General features: G+C 38.0%; 1 protein-coding gene across 6 annotated transcripts in view; it reads left to right on the top strand.

Annotated features, from left to right (window-relative positions):
- The first annotated feature begins 273 nt into the window (after positions 1-273).
- LOC122021833 (tubulin-folding cofactor D-like) overlaps positions 274-25,033 on the top strand; it is a 33,651-nt gene continuing 8,891 nt past the window's right edge. For 2 of the 6 annotated variants that reach the window (XR_006122652.1, XM_042579997.1), the window contains exons 1-10: positions 274-559; positions 681-1,228; positions 3,333-3,435; positions 6,417-6,593; positions 16,276-16,461; positions 18,384-18,500; positions 18,695-18,799; positions 19,193-19,363; positions 19,489-19,704; positions 21,331-21,529. Coding sequence is in view for 5 of the 6 variants with exons in the window: in XM_042579997.1 (XP_042435931.1) it covers positions 347-559; positions 681-1,228; positions 3,333-3,435; positions 6,417-6,593; positions 16,276-16,461; positions 18,384-18,500; positions 18,695-18,799; positions 19,193-19,363; positions 19,489-19,704; positions 21,331-21,529 (2,035 nt within the window). In the remaining variant the exon portion in view is untranslated. Of the gene's footprint in view, positions 560-680; positions 1,229-3,332; positions 3,436-5,682; positions 5,817-6,416; positions 6,594-16,275; positions 16,462-18,383; positions 18,501-18,694; positions 18,800-19,192; positions 19,364-19,488; positions 19,705-21,330; positions 21,530-25,033 lie in introns of those variants that run through there. The other 4 variants (XM_042579999.1, XM_042580000.1, XM_042579998.1 and 1 more) reach the window with 4 other exon arrangements.

The raw sequence follows: 25,033 nt of genomic DNA on the forward strand, positions 1-25,033 counted from the left end.
TCCGCCGCACCCGACCCAAGATCATTACAAGGGAGGTAAATTACAATATCCTGAACGAGCATATGGTAGGTGGGATGAGTTACACAGAGACCGAAAATTTATGCTCCGACTATTCATTGTGCAAAAGGCGGGTCCCGTCGCCCAGCCACCCCGAAAATTTATGCTCCGACTATTCATTGTGCAAAAGGCGGGTCCCGTCGCCCAGCCGCCCCCTAGGCCTGGCCCCACAGGGAGAGGTAAATACGCTCCGACTATTCATGCCTATACGCAAGAAGGTAGAACGGTTCGATCCGGACTTTCAAAATATTGTCTCGTCGACTACTCCACTGCTCCAGACGACCGCACCATGGCCGATTCCGCCGACACAGCCGCTGCCACCGCTCGAGTCAGTGACGAGGTGGATCCATCCCAGAAGGAGGACGACGAGCACGACTCCAAAGAGGTGGTGATCCTCCGTTACTTTCTCCAAGAATGGGGGCTGGTGAAGTCCATCCTCGACCGCATAGTCGACAATGGGGGCATCTCGTCTCCGGCCGATGTCCACAAGATCCGATCCATTGTAGGCTTCCTTCGCTCTCCCATCGCATCTCAATTTTGATTTTATTCCGCAAATCTTTGATTTACTATTGAGCAAAATCTCTCTATCTCTCTCTTTTTTGCCTTCTTAATCGACTGCACAGATGGACAAATACCAAGAACAGGGACAGCTCCTAGAACCCTTCTTGGAAATAATAATTTCGCCTATTATGTCGATAGTTCGCTCCCAGGCGACGCAACTTAGGGTCTCGCCGGAGGGAGCTATGGAGATTATTAAGCCCCTGTGCATTATAATATACTCGCTCGTTACAGTATGCGGCTACAAGAACGTTGTTAAGTTCTTCCCGCACCAGGTTTCGGACCTTGAACTTGCAGTCGATCTTCTGGAGACATGCCACCAAGCTACTTCTGTGACATCACTGCGGCATGAAAGTACGGGCGAGATGGAGACCAAGTGCGTCGTTCTCCTGTGGCTTTACATACTCGTGTTGATTCCTTTTGATATCCTGTCAGTTGATACACAAGCAGTGAATAAGAGTTACTTGGACGAACCTGAACCCTCACCACTAGTCAAAAAAATATTGGAGATTTCCAAGGATTACCTTTCAAGCGCTGGTCCTATGCGTAAAATGGCTGGTTTGTTGCTTGCGAGGCTTTTAACTCGTCCTGATATGGCAATAGCTTTTACTAGGTTCGTATGAATGGTGCAAGATCCTGATATGTTGATGTTTATTGGCAAAGAGTTTTGCATTAAGCCGAATTTCAAATTATATTTCATTAGCAAAGAGTTTTACATTAAACCATTTCCAAAATATGTTTCATTGTTTTTGTTCTTATGGCTATGCTCTTTTCAGTGACTTTTTGTATCCCATGTTTTCATTAGCTTCAAATGTCAATAGGAATCCCTTAGTGCCTATGGTTGTTGGACTATTATGTCTGCACACTTACCAGCATTTTCTTCAGCATCCTGATCATAATATCTTTAAGTTAGGCCCAGCTATTTGTGATCAGCTACATATACCTTATCTATATCTTATCCCTTTTTTGAACTCAATACAAAGTTATTATCATTATATAACTCTTAAGTTCTGATTATGTTAATTAGAAATTGTTTGATTTTCCTTTATTCCTCACACTTAATCAATTCAACTTATTCAACTATAGGACTACTAGTCATCTTTGAACATGTCCATACCATCTTAACCCATTTTCTCTCATTATCATTTATTAGAACCACTAACCTGTTTCTTTAACCAAAATTCTTCTAAATATAGTTCACTAAATTGTCTTATTCTCCTAATATGTTAAATCAATCTTGGTGAGCCGAATGGTCCTAGTAGAAGAGCTAGGGCTGGCAAGATAGAGCGAGGAGATTGAATAGGGGAGGGGAGGGGGTGGAAGAGCATCAAGTGGACTGAGCTACCTAGGGGAGTTGAATGAGCTGAGTGAGCTACGTTGATGACTAAAAGAATAATAAAGAGATTTTAATATTGTGGAGGTTATCCCTTGTCTATTTCTTGCCAGTTCTATACATCAAAAATAGGAATGAGAATGAACCATCTATTCCGGTTCATACACCAAACTAAAGAATACATATTCCTATTTTATTTCTTGTTTGTCCCACTCCCTAGGATCACTATTTCATTTTCTATTGATTCCATTCCATGAACCTTATGCAACATAATTTTCTTTTCTTTTTGAGGTGTTAAATTATTCTTATGACACCCTGCCCTTAGTTCCCTTTAGTTGGAGCCACGTACACTAGATTGCTCTTTCCTCATGCAAGCACCATATTAAATTATTTAAATGAACAAATTGAAGTGCTGATGGGTTAGATATGAATGTTTTTGAAATATATTTTCCATGAATTTGTCCACTATCTCTTACAGAGAACTGGATTTACATGGTGTATTCAATAACCTTGGGAATTCAATTAGTACTACCATTTAACTTGAGAACAGGTGTGGGAGTGGTACTTTCTGATAGTTCCTATGCTCTTCAGGTACAAAATGATTTGAATTTGGGCATGGAGATATCATTCGTATTTTCAGTTATAATTCTCATTGAATGTGATGGACATTAAATGAAAGATCTGATGATGATTGATTTTTTTTTGCTTGTGTCTATCGTGGAAGCTAAGGAGATACTAGTTTAAAGAGTTGCTTTGTAGCTTTGCCCTCTTGCATAATTTGATATCCGATTGCATACAAACAATTAAAGTAGTTTGGGAATTTGAACACCGCCACCTTGACGCTGGAGGGATAGTGAACTAGGTAGCGAATAAGGATCACATAAGAGATCAAACAAGGCATTCAATCAATGAATTTGACTCTAGTGCCCAGAAAACATAGTTTGAAGTTAAACATTTATTTCAGATATAGTTGCCCTTCCTTTAAGTTCATCCTTACAACAATATAAATAACATCAACCAATTTATTTGCTAATAAATGGATGAGTATGCACCATATCCTCATATCAACATGTTGCCAAATCCACGTTTACAATTGTAAAGAAGAATAGTAGTGATTTGGACCCACTGAATTTTGTGAACAAGCATGAGAAGCTCAAAAAGGTTCTTATATGGTTATGCTAAACATTAAGCTTTTTCTATCGACATAAGATCTTCTGAACATAAGCATTTTCAATTTTATCAACTGATGGAACCATCTCTCTCTCTCTCTCTCTACAAATTAAGCTACTGCAATTTCTTATAATATTTGAAATGTGAACTATTTTTTTAATCTAGGTTTGTTCTCTAATAATGTATCCTTACATCTCTATTGATCATCTATCAGATTTACTGAGTGGGCTCATGAAGTCTTGTTATCTGTCGTAGAAGATGTTTTGGACCACTTTAAGCTACTTGGATTTGCTGAAGTCCTTTCCTCCATTTTCAAGGTTTTCTCTTAAATTTCTTCTTGTGAAATTCTTCAGCATTAAATTTTTAGTTTTTAAAGTTGAGTTGGATTTTAAAATACCAAGGTATTTTTATCCACCTAGGGTTGTAAATGAACTGGACGTTTGTGAACAACCTTGATGTTCGATAAAACTTGTTAATGTTTGTTCAATAGTAAAAGAATATATAAAATAAATAAACTTGAAACATTTAGTTTGTCTCTGTTCATGAACAATTTATGAATAAAACTTATTTATTAACTTGTGTGAAATTTAATTCTTATTTTTTATTTAAATTTTAAAAAATATAGTAATTTATAAATTTTTATAATCTTAAATTATAAGAAAAGGATATAAGTTTAATGTAATAAACTTTTGGCCTAATTTATAATGTAATGATGTTGATAATTGAGCTCCATAAAACGCTTGAGCTCGATAAGATTTTCAATAAATAAGTTGCTTGATAAGTAAATAAACAAGCTTGAACACAGCTAAATTCAACTTGGCTTGTTTACACCCTTATATCCACCCATCTAGACAAGGGTGTAGTTTTTGAAACTATTTCTATGAATTGAATTCTTCTAATTTTCTCTCCATTCACTTGAGAAATGGTACTTTTAATCTGCTCATGTTATATTTTTGGTTCTTCCATAGTAGGTATGTTATTCATTTTCCTGGTTATAATCTTAAAAACACTAAGTGTTATCTAAATAATTATCAGGAAAACCACCAATGAGAATCCCAAGCTTAAGTGGAAAAATGTTGGTGTTAAAATTGTCTAAATGAATATGAATCTTAATTCTATTTTTGTAAGACTTGTTCGCTACCCATAAATGACAGGTGGAGGTGAGAATGTTAGGATGATAAAATGGGAGAGAGATAAAATAATTTGGTTTACCTTGAATGATGATAACATGAGAGAAATTAATGTGATAAGCTTACTTATGAAACTCACCGGAGAAATGGGGGGAAAAATATCATGATGTACTCTCTCTTGTTCAAACCATGCTTTCCCCACCATAGTTGTCAAAATTGTTATTAGAAATGATTTTGAATAGATAAAAAAAATTCAAGTATTAGTTGAATTGGATGATTGGAACGAAAGGTTGTGAAATTGAAATTGGTGAAAAAATAAAAAATGAGTAAAGATATAATAAATTATTTATATTACAATTAATATTCTAAAATCTTAAAGAGAGTATCTATTTATACATATTTGATTATTAATAATACAATATACAAATAATTTAATTTATTAATATAATATTAATAGCTAAAAATAGATTATAACCAATAATAACATTATCTTTTTAATTTCAAGTATCCAATAAAACTAGATTACTAATATATATATATATATATATATATATATATCATTGCTTAATATTCAATGTTATAGGGTCTAATCATAACCGACTCCATCTAGTGGGATAGGCTTGATTGTTGGTTGTTGTATTGTCCTATAGGGTCTAATCACGGCTTTAACTACACTCAAATTGGGTTTTGGTTGAAAGAAGAGGAGGTTTAGAATTGTTTTTAATTAAAAGAGATTATTGTGTTCTCTCTCATTCCGTAATAACCTCTCTCACTCTATAGTAAGCTCTCTCAATTCACAATATTCCCACTTGATCATCCTTAATTTTGCAATGAACTGCGAGATGCAACAAGGCTAAGCAATTTAAGAGGGGATGAAAACTTTCTTCTTCTCGTACAAGTTTTCTAAGCATCAAGTAGGGACAAAAGGAAAGACTAAATTTGCTAAGTCTTTCAAAGTCATCTCAATCTAACCATATTTGAACTCAATTCGATCTATTTTGACTCTCATTTTGATTAAATTTTTAATGGATTCCATCATTTTCTAATATAATTTAACTAATTTTTAGCTATTTTTTTAAATCTCATTTTTTTTAAAAAAAAATTCTCTTCAATTTTTACAATATATCTATTTCTTAGAAAATATAGGATCAACCATTGCTAATACTGTCCAACTCGGATGATTTATATTGATATTGGCCGATTTTGCCGACTATGTTTCCCGCCATCTCATGGTCTTCTTTCTTACCTGATTGCATAGACCATCACATCTCTATCTCCGCTATATTCTGCACTTTATTCTTGACTTTTTCTCCACTTGGCGACACTTCTCTTCTCGGTCATCTCTTGATTCTTTATCATGGCATTGCTTCCTTTGGCTTTCACCTCTCATGGGTTTAATGGCTACAGACACTATTTATCTTACTATAATTGCAGGATAATAATCAGGCTCAAATCTTCTCTTGCATTGGCATTTATATCTCCCGGCTTGAATGAGATGTGTTGGTGCTGTTGATGACATCTTGAGAGGGTTCTTGCCCACACAAATAGGGGAAGAAATCATGGTTGAGGTGAGGTAATTTTGAACCCTAGCTGAGATCTCGGCTGAGTTAAGGTGATCTTGAACTCCAGATGATGCATTTCTGCTTTTCATTGTGAGTTAGGATTTGAAATTGCCTTCCACCATGAGCTAGGTTTGATTCATTGAAGGAGGACGTGGAGGAGAGGGAGGAAGAAGAAAACCTAATTAATGTGTCAGAATCATCACCATCAATTCTATTACGAAGATGGTTTTTGGAAGCCTCCATTGAAGGTTCTTTGGCTTGCCACCATCTCATAGATTGTGAGGAGACAATAGAAGATTTAAAACAATGATGTCCCATATAGTTTTGTATGTATAGCTTGTTGTTAAATTAGTATGTTTTGGCACTATTGTGGGCATTTTAGATCACCTAGAAACCAAGTGGTTAAAGTTTATAACTTTTGAAATTTGTCCATTCCCTTTTTCACTTTCAACTTTTTCTTTTTAGGTTTTTTGCTCGTTTCATCTGATAAAAGACTAGTTTTGAAAGATGCATCTTATTTTACTTTTGCTTCTTTTTTATCTCTCTTCTTGGGAGACTCAAGGCATTATTTTTGAGTTTGACTTTTATTTGAGTTTTACAATACAGGTTGGTACCCGTAAAGTTTTGCTTAGTGTCGTGTCTACCACATGGAGTGATATATCTCTGCTAATGAAGTCTAACACTTCAGCTCGCAGCCCTTTGCTCCGGAAGTTTTTGGTTAAACTATCACAACGTATTGGGCTTACATGTTTGCCTCGTCGTTTGCAATCATGGCGATATCAGGTTTGTCATTTCATATCTTTGTTTAGCAATGATACATGTCTTGTTTATTAGCATATCATGTTTGAGATTCTTTGGTGAATCTTGTGTAGATATGATATGTTCTGTTCTGAATTGCTTTGTAGAGACATTGAAATTTCTGTATGTTGATGCCAAGTAGAACTAAACATTGTATTGCAACATGTTTCACATTTCCTTTCATTTTATGGAGGATAAGACATCAGTTTTACGAACTAATGTGGTTTTCACAATGATGATCGATACACAATTATGGTCCATTTCTTTTAGTATATTAAAATATAAATATTGAGGAAAACTAAAAGTATTTGTGAAGAGTGGTAACACAATATTATGGGCCAACAAGCAACAAAACAAAGTTATCCTTTACTGACAGTAAAACAAATAAAACCAAACAACATTTTTTCACATTGATTGTAGTGCTCTACTTTACATTGAAAGCAAAAAGAAACAGAGGGAAAAAGAAATGGCAAGAATGAGAAGAGTTTGGAAAAAGATTCTTCTGACTCCTCCTATCATGCAACTGTTAGTTAGAGCCCTAGAGCCAATCATTTGATGATTGTATGGACTCATGTATATCATATTCTTATATTAATAAAGGCAATAGTTTGGTTATTATGCTTATTTGTTTTAGTGCCAAATAAACTAAGTATAGTAACGTCCTTGAGTAGAGCGTTCTTACCTATATCAATCGATTGGTTGAATCGATAGTGAGATGATATAGGGAACACTACTCTTAATCATTCCTAGTCGAGTATTAACATTCAGGGACGATGTTAATGCAATAAGACTAGCATGTAGGTCAACTCGATGACTTGATCTCACAAGTCATGGATATGGAGATATCAAGTTGACACATGGGTATATATTGGAGAATGTATACTGAATGACCCGCCATGAGAAAGTATCATGGATCGTTATATGAGTGTCATATACTTTCTCATGTGGCTATTAGTATGACTATTAGTCCTAGGAGAAGTCACCATGGATCCCTACATAAGGAGTTATGTACTTTGGTTTCATCAAACGTCACCGTAATGGGTGGAGTATAAAGGCGATTCGGGTATATAACGAATTATGCAGAGGGATGTGAGTGATGTAGATGGGATCTATTCCTCCCATATGACGGGAGCAACATCGCTATTCTTGATAGAGTGAGACCACTAAGTGCATGGTCATGCCCAAATGAGTCAACATTAGATGTTGAACTCATTTGATCGAGTGCGTCTACTTGGAGTTCAAGATTTAGATTGATTAGAGGATGGCACGGTCTATGCCTCACATTGATCAATCTAGATGTCTAGGATAGAAGGACAATGTCACATATTGTGAGGAGTCACAATTAGTAGTCACAAGGTGATGTTGGATCTCAACATTTTTTTGTAACTTGGGTAGCAATGATGTATTGCTAGATGCCGCTCATTGCTTATGTTTCTAAAAGAGTTTAGAAACATTGCCAACGTTACAAAAACCTATTGGGTCACACACAAAGAACATGTGGATGGAGATTAGGTTCATATGATGAACCATAGGATTAGGTTCATATGATGAACCAAAGATTGGATTCAATTAGACTTATTGAGTTAGACTCAATTAGATTCAATTGTTGAATGAGTCTAATTTACATTTGATTCATTGAGTCAATTTATATTAATGAATTGAGATTCATTAAATTAAAATTGACTTGAATCAAAGCTTGAATTTAACTCAACAAGGAAGAGATTGGGTCAAGTTTGACTTGACCAAATTGGAAGTTGAAACATCAAGTTTGACTTGATGCATTGCCACATCATGTAGGTTGACTCATCCTACATGGCATGACACATAGTTGCCACATCACCTCCACTTCATGAGGTGTGCCACCTCATTGGAGGTTACACTCTCCTTTCTTTAATGTGGCCGGCCACATTAATGAGAGGAGTTATGTGGCCGGCCACACTTAATGGTGTGGAGTTTTTTCATTTGTGTGTATTGATGTGGTTTTATTGTATCATCTTCCTTCTTGCTTCCTCTCTCCATGGCTGATGGTTGCCGTGCACTTCATTGGGAGGAGAGGTGTGAGTTAAGTCCAAGACAATAAGAGAGTGTGAAGGTCACAAAGGAGAAGACTACTAGAGGAGTGGTGAGATTCTTCTTGTTTTCTCTTGTTTTCTCTTCTTTCCAATCCCATCCGAGAGCATCTAGAGAGTGCTAGCACACTTGTGGTGCTCTCTCTTCCATCCTTGAGAGTTAGAGAACCCTCCTTGTTCGTGTGGATACCGAGAGAGGAGTGTCTACATTGACACTCTCGAGATCCAACGCTTCCTTGGACGAGCGGGACTAAACGAAGGGCACGCTTCAAGGGTAAACACTTTTCTCGTAGATCTAAGTAGTAGATCGGTTTTTAAACTCGTACAAGAAATAGTTTTTCGAATTTTGTATACGAATCTTTGCACGGATCTACGGCTTTGGGTCCTTCGGGGTTTCCGCGACGCGAAAAAGCAATAAGTGGTATCGAGCCACGTGCAAGGCTTGTACGAATTTGTTTTGGTTTTATGAAAACTAAAGTTTCTGTAATTTTCTGTAAAATTGAGTTTTTAGAGTTTTATGAGTAATTTTTCCGTAGAAGCGAAGCACAAGTGTCTCGGCACTTGTAGGCTTCTGCTTTTAAACGGCTTCGTTTGCCCCAAATCCGTTTGGGACAGCGGGTCGGGTGCCATTAGATCGCAAAGGAGCAACTCACGATGGTTAGATCGTGGGTAGGGTATTGCCCCTAACCCCGCAAGGGGATTTGCTCCGCGATTGCACCCGAAATCGCTAAAACGAATCCGCCGGGAAGATTTTTCCGAAACGGCAATCGTTTTGGGACAGCAGGTTTTAGGTGCTGTTGGATCGCAAAGGAACCCTCGCGATGGTTAGATCGCGGGTAGGGGCGCTGCCCCTGGGCCCCGCAAGGGGATCCGTTCTGCGATTGCGCCCGAAACCGCTAAACGGGACCGCCGGAAATTTTACTCGTAAAAATTTTAAAAATTAATTTTAAAATTATAGAAAATTATGAAAAATATATAATTTTGAATTATATATTAAATTTGTGATAGTCATGGCCCAAAGACCCAATTTGATTGAACAATGTGTTGTAATTCATAATACGGTCTGCGTGCCGTTATGTGATGTGCGTGCTTGTAATTTTATTTTATTTTCGCGACCTGCGTGTCGTGCCTCTCTCTTATATTCTGGTTGTAAATTAGATTTAGACTCGAATGTAACTCGAGTTTTCAAATTGTAATGTACAAATTGGAGCGGTGGAGGGTCCACACGAGACGGAGTTCCGAGGCGGGCACGAGCAACACAAGGTGGTCAAAGGGAGGAGCTTGGAGAAGCTGTTGACCCTAGGTTGACCATTCGACCTTCTCATTGACTTGAGAAGATCGTAGTAGGGCCATGACTAAATCACAAATAAATTAATTAGTTAATTGCTTATGTATATGATGCATGTTTAATAAGTGATTAATTAATTAGTGCCTTACGATTAGATTAGATCTAAGTCGTGCACATGATGCACCCTTGCGATTAGATTAGATCTAAGTCGTGCACAAGATGCATTCTTCTCGATTAGATTAGATCTAGATCGAACCAACTCTAAAATGCCTAACCGTGCCGTGATACCTATCACTACCTCGATCACATGTATTGTTGAATCTGCCAAAGCAGAGCAATACATATTATCTTGGTAGGGTACGGAGGGACAATCTTGGTCCCGCCTATCAACGCATGGGTGAATAACAAACTCAATTAGATTGAGTATTCCTATTTACTCGGTTGGATCGAGTCAACTATAGGCATTCTTCCAATAGTTGGAAAGATAGGTCAAAATCACATCTATATTAACTCTCGGGCGTATTAGCCAAAGCTAACTCGAGTTTTAATATAAATGCGGATATTGATTCTATAAACAAGAGTTGCATAGAGATGTAATTGGTAATCGTTACCTACCGATCATACTAAGCCTTGGGCGTATTAGCCAAAGCTAACTCAAGGGTTAGTATGATGTGGATTTTGTCCCACAAGAATTATAGATTTCAGTGGGAGCATCATTTAATTAAAGACCTAATTAAATGATTTTAAAAGAATATGATATTTATTTCTGCAAATTTTTCTGTTGTAGATAACCATGACGTCAAATACGAACACTTTCTCCTCGCGATCCGTCTCGAGAAGGACAAGCTCAACTGAGCGAATTTCCTGGATACAAGAACTTGAGAATAGTTCTCACCGGGAGCGTAAGCTGTCCTGAGCAGCCTATTCCCGAGGCTCCTCCCGCCAACGCCCCGCGAGCTGGCAAAGATGCTTATAAGAAGCATCAAGACGACGCATTAGATGTGTCTGTTAATGCTTGCTCATGAACTCGAGCTTTAGAAGCAACACGAGTTGATGGGCGCTTGATATGGTTGAGCATCTTCGCCAACTATATCAGGACAAGCGAGGCATGAGAGATTTGAGATCTCAAGGCCCTGCAAGATGCGAGAACTCCTGCAGGTCCTTATGTACTCAAGATGATTGGGTACATGGAGAATCTACAAAGATTGGGGTTCCCACTGCCAAGAGGGCCACGACTTGATCTTGCGGTCCTTGCCAGATAGCTATAGTCAATTCGTTCTAAACTATAACATGAACGAGATTGACAAGCTACTGCCCGAGCTACTTAGTATGTTACGAACTGCTGAGATTAACCTTAAGAAGGTTAAGCCCATTCGATGGTTCGAAGCACAAGGCAAGGGCAAGCCCAAAGGTAAGGGAAAGTCCCAAACCAAGGGCAAAGGCAAGGCATGGCAGGAGGGGTCGCCAGGATGCTACCTGCTTCAGGCAGGGCACTGGAAGAGGAACCGCAAGGTATACTTGGAGGATCTTAAGAAGAGGCGACTTCCACTTCGTATATATGTTATAAGTCAATCTATCTATTTCTACATCTTGGGTATTAGATCGGATGTGCTTCTCACATTTGTATTGATGTGCGGGCGCTGAGGACGAAGGGCGAGGTAGACCTACGAGAAGGCAATGGAGCACGGGTTGCTGGCTGTAGGGATTTACTTTCTATCTTCGCCCTCCGGGCTTGTACTAGAGTTAGTCGATTGTTGTTATGTGCCTGCTTTACTAAAGAACATAGTTTCTGTTTCTTGTTTAGACAAGAAAGGATACTCTTTATAATAAAAGACAAATGTTGTTACGTTTATTTGAACGATATGTTCTATTGTAGTGCACCTCCGATAAACGGACTCTATATTCTAGACCTTGAGAGCCCTATCTATAACATTAGTACCAATTGGTTCAAGTCAAACGACATGAACCAAACATACCTCTGGCACTGCCGCTAGGTCATATAAATGACAAGCGCTATCCCACTCCATAAGGATGGTATTTGGACTCATTTGATTTAGAATCATATGAGATATGCGAGTCATGCCCACGAGGCAAGATGACCAAGACCCCTTTAGTGGGCTAGAGAGAGAGCAACCGATTTGTTAGACTCATACATAGTGATGTATGTGGCCCTTTCAACGTCACTGGTGGTTATAGATACTTCATCACATTTACTGATGACATATGGTTATGTGTGCTGATGACACATAAATCCAATCCTTTGAAAGTTCAAAGAATTCAAGAATGATAACCAACTGGCAAGAGTATTAAAATACTTGATCGGATCGAGGTGGTGAATACTTAAGCCATGAGTTTCGTGACTATCTAGTTGAGTGTGGGATCCTATCCCAACTCACTCCTCCTGATACACCACAGTGGAATGGTGTATCCGAAAGGAGGAATCGCACCCTATTAGATATGGTACGATCTATGGTGAGTCACACAGATCTTCCAACATATCTATAGGGATATGCTCTAGACACGGCAGCTTTCATTCTCAACCGAGTTCCATCCAAGGCCGTGATAAAGACACCATATAGGATATGGACTGGGAGAGATGCCCAGGTGTCTTTCATGAGGATTTGGGGTTGTGAGGCTTACGTACGACGTCAAGTCTCAGACAAGTTAGGACTCAAATCCGACAAGTGCTATTTCATTGGATATCCCAAGGAAACTAAGGGATATTACTTCTACATTCCCAGTCAGCACAAGGTAGTTGTGGCAAAGACTGGGGTCTTTCTAGAAAGGGACTTTGTTTCTAGAAAGACTAGTGGGAGTACCTTTGATCTTGAAGAAGTTCAAGATGCGAACGATAGCACTAGAGCCTCGATGGAAGTTGAACTAGAACCACAAAGTGTTGTGGATGATGTTGTTCCACAAGGAGTTGAGGAACAACAACCAGTTCAAGTTGACATACTTCTTCGCAGGTCTGATAGGGTACATCGTCAGCCTGAGAGATATTCATTTCTCATGTCTGACCATGATGACGTTGTGCTCATAGAGGATGAGCCTAACACCTATCAGGAAGCTGTGATGAGACCAGATTCCAAGATATGGCGGATGGATATCAAAAACCACGTTTCTGAATGGAAGCCTCGAGGATGTGTATATGACACAACCCGAGGGTTTTGTAGTTCCAGACCATAGGATCTATCATGTATGCCATGTTATGTACTCGACCGATGTCTCGTATCTTATGAGCGAGCGAGATACGATCGGATCCGTGAAAGTCATCGATAGCGGTCAAGAATATTCTTAAGTACTTGAGAAGGACTAAAGAATATTTCTTGATATATGGAGGCGATGATGAGGTAGTACAGTGATACTAACTTCCAGACCGACCAGGATGATTAAATCGCAGTCGAGGTTCGTGTTTTGCTTGAATGGTAGTGCTATGAGCTGGCAGAGTTCACAGCAGTTCTACAACGTTTCCATCTCATTCGAGAGATTCTCGATAGAGGAGATGTGAAGATTTGCAGAGTACTTACAGAGGCTAACATTGCAGATCCCTTGACCAAGGCTTTGGCACAGAGGACGCGGTCATTAGGCCTTAGAGGCTATACTGATTGGCACTAGTGCTAGTGGGAGATTGTTAGTTAGAGCCCTAGAGCCAATCATTTGATGATTGTATGGACTCATGTATATCATATTCTTATATTAATAAAGGCAATAGTTTGGTTATTATGCTTATTTGTTTTAGTGCCAAATAAATTAATTATAGTAACGTCCTTGAGTAGAGCGTTCTTACCTATATCAATCGATTGGTTGAATCGATAGTGAGATGATATAGGGAACACTACTCTTAATCATTCCTAGTCGAGTATTAACATTCAGGGACGATGTTAATGCAATAAGACTAGCATGTAGGTCAACTCGATGACTTGATCTCACAAGTCATGGATATAGAGATATCAAGCTGACACATGGGTATGCATTAGAGAATGTATACTGAATGACCCGCCATGAGAAAGTATCATGGATCGTTATATGAGTGTCATATACTTTCTCATGTGGCTATTAGTATGACTATTAGTCCTTAGACCTGAAGTCACCATGGATCCCTACATAAGGAGTTATGTACTTTGGTTTCGTCAAACGTCACCCGTAACTGGGTGGAGTATAAAGGCGATTACTGGGTATATAACGAATTATGCAGAGGGATGTGAGTGATGTAGATGGGATCTATTCCTCCCATATGACGGGAGCGACATCGCTATTCTTGATAGAGTGAGACCACTAAGTGCATGGCCATGCCCAAATGAGTCAACATTAGATGTTGAGCTCATTTGATCGAGTGCGTCTACTTGGAGTTCAAGATTTAGATTGATTAGAGGATGACACGGTCTATGCTTCACATTGATCAATCTAGATGTCTAGGATAGAAGGACAATGTCACATATTGTGAGGAGTCACAATTAGTAGTCACAAGGTGATGTTGGATCTCAATATTTTTTTGTAACTTGGGTAGCAATGATGTATTGCTAGATGACGCTCATTGCTTATGTTTCTAAAAGAGTTTAGAAACATTGCCAACGTTACAAAAACCTATTGGGTCACACACAAAGAACATGTGGATGGAGATTAGGTTCATATGATGAACCAATAGGATTAGGTTCATATGATGAACCAAAGATTGGATTCGAATTAGACTTATTGAGTTAGACTCAATTAGATTCAATTGTTGAATGAGTCTAATTTACATTTGATTCATTGAGTCAATTTATATTAATGAATTGAGATTCATTAAATTAAAATTGACTTGAATCAAAGCTTGAATTTAACTCAACAAGGAAGAGATTGGGTCAAGTTTGACTTGACCAAATTGGAAGTTGAAACATCAAGTTTGACTTGATGCATTGCCACATCATGTAGGTTGACTCATCCTACATGGCATGACACATAGTTGCCACATCACCTCCACTTCATGAGGTGTGCCACCTCATTGGAGGTTACACTCTCCTTTCTTTAATGTGGCCGGCCACATTAATGAGAGGAGTTATGTGGCCGGCCACACTTAATGGTGTGGAGTTTTTTCATTTGTGTGTATTGATGTGGTTTTATTGTATCATCTTCCTTCTTGCTTCCTCTCTCCATGGCTGATGGTTGCCGTGCACTTCATTGGGAGGAGAGGTGTGAGTTAAGTCCAAGACAATAAGAGAGTGTGAAGGTCACAAAGGAGAAGGCTACTAGAGGAGTGGTGAGATTCTTCTTGTTTTCTCTTGTTTTCTCTTCTTTCCAATCCCATCCGAGAGCATCTAGAGAGTGCTAGCACACTTGTGGTGCTCTCTCTTCCATCCTTGAGAGTTAGAGAACCCTCCTTGTTCGTGTGGATACCGAGAGAGGAGTGTCTACATTGACACTCTCGAGAACCAACGCTTCCTTGGACGAGCGGGACTAAACGAAGGGCACGCTTCAAGGGTAAACACTTTTTCTCGTAGATCTAAGTAGTAGATCGGTTTTTGAACTCGTACAAGAAATAGTTTTTCGAATTTTGTATACGAATCTTTGCACGGATCTACGGCTTTGGGTCCTTCGGGGTTTCCGCGACGCGAAAAAGCGGTTTTCGCGGCCCGAAGAACCCAACAGCAACAACATAGGTACCTAGTGGAAGAAAAAGAGAAGCAGAAGTGAAACAAAAGGCAAAGGGTAAAACCGTAAAAGTGCTTTGCTACTATGCTCTCTCCTCCCATATTGTAGGTACTACAAACTGTTACCATTTTAGGTTCTTATTTTCCATTATTTTTCACAATGAAGAGTAGTGCATTTTCTTTTTCTTCTCCTTTACTATTATGTTTGGATATAAATTAAAATCATTATGTGCTTCCTAGATTTACTGGACCTTTGAACATCAAGCATGCATATTATTATATAAAAAGAGAAATGGGCATACTGGTAATTGTAATTCAGGTAATCTCAGGTCTCTGGCTCTTCTGTGATCTATATTAGATGCAACAGCAAGTGTACTTTACTATTGAGTTTCCTGTTTTCACCCAACACTGTCATTGTGGATGTAATTTTTTTCTGTATGTATATCCTTATGACCGGAACGAGTACTCTTTCCTGTCCTGGTCAACTCCAGCTCATCTTGGGAGGAGTGTGAGCATACAATTTCTTCTTAACTTGCCTTTTCTGCAGTCAGATCCCATAAATTCCTACAAATATTCTTTTTCTGTTTTTTTTAGGATTAGACCAGTCCTTTTGTTGTTTTTTTGTTTTCTTATTTTATTTCTTTACATTTAATAGTACTAAATCTGTAGTTTACATCATCCAGGGACAGAACAAATTATTAGGTGAAACTATTTTAAAAAATTCTGGAGAAGGTTACAGCAGTAATATTGGCCAGCATGCTGATTTTTCCAATAATGGAGAATATGCAGAGTTAGTAGGAGAAGACATGGATGTTCCAGAAATTGTCGAAGAGATACTTGAATTGTTGTTATCTAGCTTGCGTGACTCGGTATGTTAATTCATAATATGCTGATGTGAACTTATCCACTGGTTTAATTTTTTCAAATTAAATATATTCAGTTGACCTAATACAAACATTTAGTGATCCCGTGTTTGTATAACTTCAACTCACATCTTATGGTAAGAAAATATTGTTTATTGCTACGATCTCTTCCGAGTGTTTGATTGATTGGTAATAATAACCATGGTTTGAAATCTTATGCCATGATGATGCCATTGTTGAAACATATTGTTTTGGTAAATTACTAAAATTTGATGTTATTCAGCATATGTAATCTCTCATGAGCCAACAACACTAATGCTAATGAGTATCATACAGTGTTGGCTTTTGACATGCTTTAACAATTGTCATATTAGTTCAAGTAATGTTTATCATTTTCTTTTAGTTTGTTTCTTTAAATTCTAGTTTAATCGGTTATCTAATTGCTATAATCTAATTTTAATAGGAAACAAGAAGAAGTGGAAGAAGATTATAAGAGTAAAATTAATTTAAATTTATCTCGACATGCACACATCGAAGTAAAATGATTTTTTTTTTAAAATCCAACTATCTTATTGATAAAATCTTTATAAAAACTTATAAAATCTAAGTGAAAGAGAAATAACTAATACCCAATGAATTCATTCCGCCATGCTACATGTTGAGTATAGTACAGTTGGCCCTGGGACGGGTTGGCGGGGGCGCTGGGGGCGAGCGTATTCGCCTTTTTTTTTGCCACCATGTTGAGTATAGTACAATATAATTTTACTTCAATGACTATCTAATCATTATAACTCTATTTTAGAAATAAATAAACTAAGTGAAATAATATTAAAGGGGTAGTCTCATCTAAATTCGTCTTAGCACACTTGTGCCAAAGCATACCGAAAGTCAATGTAACACGTCGTTGAAATCTTACTCTTTTCGAACTGACAACAAAATTCCAACATAGAATGATACTAATCTTTGCTTCCATTCGATATACGACATTTGTTATAGTACTAGTCATGGTTTGAAATCTCATACCATGCCGGTTGAAACATGTCATTCCACTAAATCACCGAAACTCTATAACATTTGACATCAAGGTTCTAAATCTCCAGTCATATCGTAGTTTTGGTCTTTGACTTGAAAAATACTATTCCAGTATTGTGCCGATGCTCCAATATATGTGTCTGTGACAGATTGGAGGTTGGAGGAGGAAGGAAAATGAAACACAGAAAGAAGACATTGCTTGTGTTGAGTGTTATCGAGTTTTGATAATTTATCGGAATGATATGTTTTGATTGTTTTGCCTAATATGGTGCAAGATTTAATATTATGCTAACGATGTCTACTTTTTATATTTCATCTCCGTTTTCAACTTCAATCCATTACTGGCACCATGCATCGAAACATTGACATGATACCAAAATAGTATCGTCCAGTCAAAGACCGAAACTTCAACACGGATTGAGATTTTGAACCTTGGTATTAGTAAAGTGTAATTAGTAGTTGAAATGCTTGTAATGTTTGTAACTATTGTTTAGAATTTTAATTCAAATGATTATTAATTGGTATTATACATGAAAGGAAAAAAAAGTCAAGTGGATGTTGATTAGAGTACTAAATTTATTTGAATTTATCTTAGCATGTTTGGAAGAATGTTGATGTGTGTCAAGTGCAGTACAGCACGATATTGAGACAAACTGTTGGAGATCAAAACATTGGCACCAAACAAATTTTAAACCTTGATGGCAACAGAAATACTACTCATTAGTCAGGATGCAGGATCATTCACAAGACTGTATAATTTAATCTTTATTTTATGAGAGTTAAAATAAAACCTCATAAAATAAAATTTGAATGATACAATTCTGTGAAATTTCACTTTAGTCATGGTTGTCTTTATACCTTTAGTTTCTGCCAGCATAATCATGATCATAATGCAGGATACAGTTGTGCGTTGGTCAGCAGCAAAAGGTATTGGGCGAATAACTGCACGCTTGACATCTTATCTAGCTGAAGATGTGCTGTCCTCAGTAATGGAGTTATTTTCATCTGGAGAGGTTGGTAATTAAATTGCCTGTGTATCTCTTGTTAAAGTTATATATACTTTTTTGAATGTCATTGATATCAGTGTTCAAAGTGTCCGTTTTTCCTCTAGGATGTTAAACGGCTTTGTATTATGCTCTTATCTTACACTTGTTTCTGATTTTGATTTTAGACTGAACAGGTTGTGCAATTGATTCTGGTTTTTCAGGGAGATGGTTCATGGCATGGAGGATGCTTAGCCTTGGCAGAGCTGGCACGGAGAGGCTTGCTCCTGCCTAGTAGCTTTGCTAAAGTAGTTCCTCTGATAGTGAAGGTAATAACTAATAACCATAATATGTCGTGATTTACTGATGTTTTGTTGCCTTATTGATTACATAAGTATACTTAATTTAATATATCTATGGATCACTATAAGCTCTTACGATAGGGACATCAAATTGTGTTTCTTTATGAATGATTTCAGGTGAGATTTTTTTTCCATATTTTGTCTTCCACCGAGGTTCAATATTAGTGTAATAATGGCATGCCCCTCATAAAGTTTTTGCTCGGTATAGACTAATATTCTTCAACCTTATCATCCAATTTCTGCCTTTCTATATTCAACCTCAATTATAATACCTTTAGTGAAATATGACAGAAATAAGACCCCACTCATCTTTGTTGAGAATGAGGAAGTTAGCCTTGCTGAAAGAGCATCTATTTTCAGGCTTTACATTATGATGTGCGTAGAGGTCCCCATAGTATTGGATCTCATGTACGTGATGCTGCTGCTTATGTTTGCTGGGCATTTGGTCGTGCATATTCCAGCAGAGATATGAAAGATACTTTGGAACAACTTGCTCCACACCTTCTAACAGTTGCTTGTTATGATCGAGAGGTTAGTATTATACTCTATACTCTTCTGCATTATGAGAATTGACTAAATTTGTTAATGAAGTCTTGGCATATATTTTATGATATTTTCTATTTAGTACAATTAGCCACTCTATCTGATGTTGGTAGGTAAATTGTAGAAGAGCAGCCTCAGCTGCCTTTCAGGAGAATGTTGGAAGACAGGGAAACTTTCCACATGGCATTGAGATAGTCAATAAAACAGATTATTTCTCTCTTGCGTCAAGAACAAACTCTTATCTTGATGTTGCTGTCTCTATAGCTCAGTATACAGAGTATCTCTACTGTTTTGTGGAGGAATTGTTGTGCAGCAAAATTAATCACTGGGTATCTCTCTCTTTTTTTTATACTTGATTTAGCCTCTAGTTCTGAAATTTATGATTGATATATTCTTTGATCCTATGAGATTTGTGATAAATTACTTATAATTCAAAATTGTACCTAAATTGTTATGGTTTTACAATGACCTAACTGATTAAAGAAAAAACAGGATTTGTTCGGAGTTAGGAAAATCACACCAGTTCTAGAAAATAGTAAAAAAACAAGCCTTGTCATACCAACTATATTTGTTAGCTCTTAGAGAACATCTCTGGTTGTCTGATTGATGAAGCATGGAATAATTGGCTTTCCTTAATCTGTCTCATGGAAGTTGGCATGCCTCAATTGGTAACCTTGCAGGAGAGATGGCCTTGTCATACCAACTATATTTGTTAGCTCTTAGAGAACATCTCTGGTTGTCTGATTGATGAAGCATGGAATAATTGGCTTTCCTTAATCTGTCTCATGGAAGTTGGCATGCCTCAATTGGTAACCTTGCAGGAGAGATGGCATAATATTAGGATAGGAGCTTATATTATTGCTTGAATCAATGAACAATGGATTGAGCCAAGTAAAATAACATAAATACATTTTAAACCCTTAAAGTGGTTTGCTTCATTGGCCATATCGACCTTGTTTTGCTCAAAGTTGAGTCCTGATATTGGAACTAGTTAGATTGTCACAATCTCCCTCACTTTAAATCTGGACATTCTTGTCAAGTCTCAAACTTAAACTCAGCCTAGAATCATGCTTAATAACTTTTGAGGCTGATAGTGGTTCCACCATCATGCAGGAGAGCTCGCTTTGATATTATGTTGAGAGGAATATAGTATTATACTGATGTTGTTCAAGGGATGTATCATACAATATGTACAGGGTTCTCATGTAATAATCAATACCTAAGTATTAAATATGCCATTAAACTCATAATATCTATATTAAATTTTGCCGATAATTCTAGTAACTCTAACAAGATTGAAACAAAGGACTAAACTTACTGCAAATAGTAAATGTAGTAAAGGTCCCTCGTGTCACTTACAAGTGATGACTTAGCCACATGAGGATTAGGGTTAAGATTTATATTCATAGGTTTAAACAAATTTTGATGTTGGTTACTCCGACCTAATGCAACCATCGACTATTTCATCTGGGCTTAGGACTGGCATCAACATTACTTTATTTCTTGGTTTAATTAATCAAATTCCTCATCGATTATTGAACTTGACATTGAGTAGTCTATGCATAGCTCATTAAAAAATTTTCTTGAATATGCTACTTGTTCTTTTACCTGATTTCTCTAAGTTTCATATACAATAACCATTAATTATGTATGCAATACATTACCTAGTGTTTTCATCTAAACTCTGGTAAAGTTAGACTGCCACCTCTTAAGTTTATGCTGACGTTGGTACTTATCAAGTTATTCTGAATTACCTCTAAGTAAAATAAACTTTTTTTTCTGAGTCTTAATCAAAATTTTATTATCTCATAACTAATTACATAAAATTTTGTTTCATATAACAAAGTAACAATGCCTTTTCTGTACAATAAGCATAGCCATAAATTAGATATTCATTCAAGTTTATTTTTTTATTGCACTCCATTGCGTTTCACTTCCTTCCTTTTCTTCTTTAGGACAAGAGCCTGAGAGAACTGGCGGCAGAGGCACTTTCTGCCCTTGCAAAGTATGATCCTGAATATTTTGCAGATCATGTTCTTGGAAAATTAATTCCTAGTACTTTATCATCTGACTTATGCACACGCCATGGTGCGACATTGGCTATTGGAGAACTTATTCTTGCTTTGCATAGCCACGGCTTTGTGTTTTCTGCAGGTAGATGCTTGCACGCATAGACCTCATTAATATGCTTCTCTATTGATGCAACTTGGATATTTTCCTCTGTTTTGTTCACATGTTCAAGTTTGTAGAACCTTGATAAATTAGCTGACCTTTTTTCAGCTGCGTTTTGTAACTTTGTTGACTTTGTAAGAAGAGAAACGAGAGATATTGGATAAAAGTCTATCCCACCACCGGATACTATGGGGTTACTTGTTTTTATAGGGAAGAGGATACATCATAATTATAGAATTACCTCTAGCTATATTTACAGTATTCTAACACTCCCCCTCAAACTGGAGAATATAGATCATATGCACCAAGCTTGTTACATATATAGTCAATTCGGGGACCTCTTGACTTAGTGAATATATCTGCTAGTTTATCATGCGAATTGACAAAGCTAGTAGATGTTTCTCCAGATAAGACTTTTTCTCTGACAAAGTGACAGACAACTTCAATATGTTTTGTCCTCTCATGAAAAACTGGGTTCGAGGCGATATGCATGGTGGCTTGGTTGTCACATATAAGTGATATTTATGTAACCTCTCCAAACCTTAGTTCCTGACGCAACTGTTTTAACCATATAAGTTCTTGACTGGCTATGGGCATAGCTTGATACTATGCTTCTGCATTGGATCTTGCCACAACATTCTACTTTTTGCTTTTCCAAGAGACAAGGTTACCTCCGATAAATACACAAAACCTAGAAGTGGATCTTCTGTCAGTGGGAGATCCTGCCCAATCTACATCAGAATATCTTACAACTCGAGTATGTCCTCTGTCTTCATACAAAAGACTCTTTCCTGGTGCGCCTCTTATATACCGAATAATGCGAGTCGCAGCATTCCAATGTTCCTTGCACGGAGAGTTTAGAAACTGACTTACTACACTTACTGCAAATGAAATATCCGGACGAGTAACAGTAAGGTAGCTTAGTTTCTCTACCAATCGTTTATACCGTTCAGGATCTAGAAGAGGCTTTCCCTGAGGATCCATGGGGTTGTTGATTGTCTTTGAGTTTAACATTCCTGTTTCTTTCAGAATATCCATTGCATACTTCCTTTGGGATATAATGATCCCATCTTTAGACTGTGCTACTTCTATTCCCAAGAAATATTTGAGTTTGCCGAGATCCTTTGTTTGGAAATGTTTGAAAAGATGTTGCTTCACCTATGAAATCTTGAGATGATCACTACTTGTGATGATAATATCATCTACATAAACCACTAAGTAAATGCAACCAGTAGATGAGTGCCGTAAAAGATAGAATGGTCAGCTTTGCTCTGAGTCATGCCAAACTGTAGAATTACAGCACTAAATCTACCGAACCATGCTCTGGGTGACTGTTTGAGGCCATATAAAGATTTCCGTAAGTGGCATACAAGACCAGAAGACTCCCCCTGAGCAACAAAACACGGAGGTTACTTTATGTAGACAACTGATAAAGAGACTAATGTCGAATCGCAGCAATGCAAAGGAATAGGCGCACAGAAGACAGATGGCAACAGGAGAAAAAGTGTTCCCATAATCTAATCCGAAGATCTGAGTATAGCATTTAGCGACAAGGCGAGCCTTAAGCCGATCAACCGTGCCATCTGGACTAACTTTCACCGTATATACTCATCGATAACCAATAACTGACTTCCCAAGTGGTAGAGGAACGAGATCCCAAGTCTCACTGCGCTGCAAGACACACATTTCATCGAGCATAGCCTGTTTCCATCCCGGATGGGCAAAGACATCACTTACATTCTTCAGAAGAGAAACAGATGACAATGAAGAAAGACAAGAATAGTAGGAAGGAGAAAGACGATGATAACTCAAAGAAATGTAATGAGGAGGAGGATTATGAGTGGAATGCATACCTTTCCGAAGTGCAATGGGAATATCATACTCAGGAGACGAGACCAGAGGGAGAGGCGAAGGATGCGGCTCCAAAGATGTGTCCATGGCAGTGTCAGTGATAGGCGGCGACAAAACAGGACGAGGACGATGCTGACGCTGACAAACCTGTAAAGGAGGAGATGGTGCTGGAGGCGATAGAGACTCCCCCAGAGGATAAAAGATAGTTGCTGGTGTAGGTGAAGAAGGAGAACACTCGGATGGAGATGCGTGAGGCCCAAACAAGGGAATTGAATCAAAGAATGTGACATCAGCATAGATAAAATATCGACGGAGAGTAGAGGAATAACACTTATACCCTTTTTGAGACCGAGGGTACCCAAGGAATACACACTTATGAGATCGGGGAGAAAGTTTGTCAATGCTAGGATCAAGAGCATGAGCAAAACATGTAGAACCAAAGACCCTAGGTGGTAAAGGATGAAGAGTCTGATGAGGATAAAGTACTTGATGAGGTATTTTACCTGGAGAGTTGAGGAAGGCATGCGATTGATGAGATAACACGCAGTAAGTACGACATTGCCCCAAAACTGATGAGGAACGTGAGAGTGGAGAAGAAGAGTCCGGGTGGTATCGAGATGACGATTCTTACGTTCGTAACCCTATTCTATTGAGGGGTATGAGGGCAAGACGTACGATGGAGCACATCGTGAGATGCCAAGAAGGTACGAAACTGAGTAGATAAATACTCGCGTGCATTAGCACTTTGCAAAGTTCGAAGAGAAATACCAAACTAAATTTGATTTCATGGAAAAAAAGATTGGAAAATAGAAAACAACTCTGAACGGTCCTTCATCAGATACAATCAAGTACAACGGGAAAAATCATCTATAAAAGTAACAAAATATCGTGACCCCAATATAGAAGAAATACAACTCGGACCCTAAACATTAGAATGAACCAAAGCAAAAGGGGGCGTAGCCCGACTCACAGTGCGAGAAGAAAAAGAACTACGAATATGCTTTCCTAACTGACACAATTCACAAGACAAAGACTCTAAATGAGAAAGACTAAGATGTAATTATCTCAACTTATCCAGACCTGGATGTCCCAACTGAGCATGAATAAGAAACGGAGATGTCGCTGCTGAACCAACAAGAGAGGGTTGGTGAAGCCGATATAGGCCATGAGACTCATATCCGAAGCCAATCATCCTCCCCGTACTCCGGTCCTGTAAGGAAACAAAAGTTTTAGTAAAAGAGATGACACAATCAAAAGACCGAGTAAGTTAACTTATTGACAATAAATTAAAGGGAGCAGGGAACATAAAGAACATTTTGGATAGAAAGAGACGGAGAAGGATGAACAATACCAACACTTTGGGACTAAGTTTGGGAACCATTGGTCATGGTGACAAAGGGTAAATAATCGGAAGTAGAGAGAGAAGAAAAAAGGAATTTATTACCAGTGATATGATCCGTGGCTCATGAGTCAAAACCTAAGGACCCGAAGAGCAAGATATGCCAGCAAAGGAATTACCAGCGTGTGTGGCGGCGGCAGTGGAATCTGAAGCCTAACGATCCTGGTACCACTTCAGAAAGTCATCATAGGAAGGCGGTGGGGTCAAATCCGGTGGCAACTGCGTAGCGGAAGCCG

The sequence above is a fragment of the Zingiber officinale genome, chromosome 9A, assembly GCF_018446385.1.
Source record: "Zingiber officinale cultivar Zhangliang chromosome 9A, Zo_v1.1, whole genome shotgun sequence".
NCBI classification, from domain to species: Eukaryota; Viridiplantae; Streptophyta; class Magnoliopsida; order Zingiberales; family Zingiberaceae; genus Zingiber; species Zingiber officinale.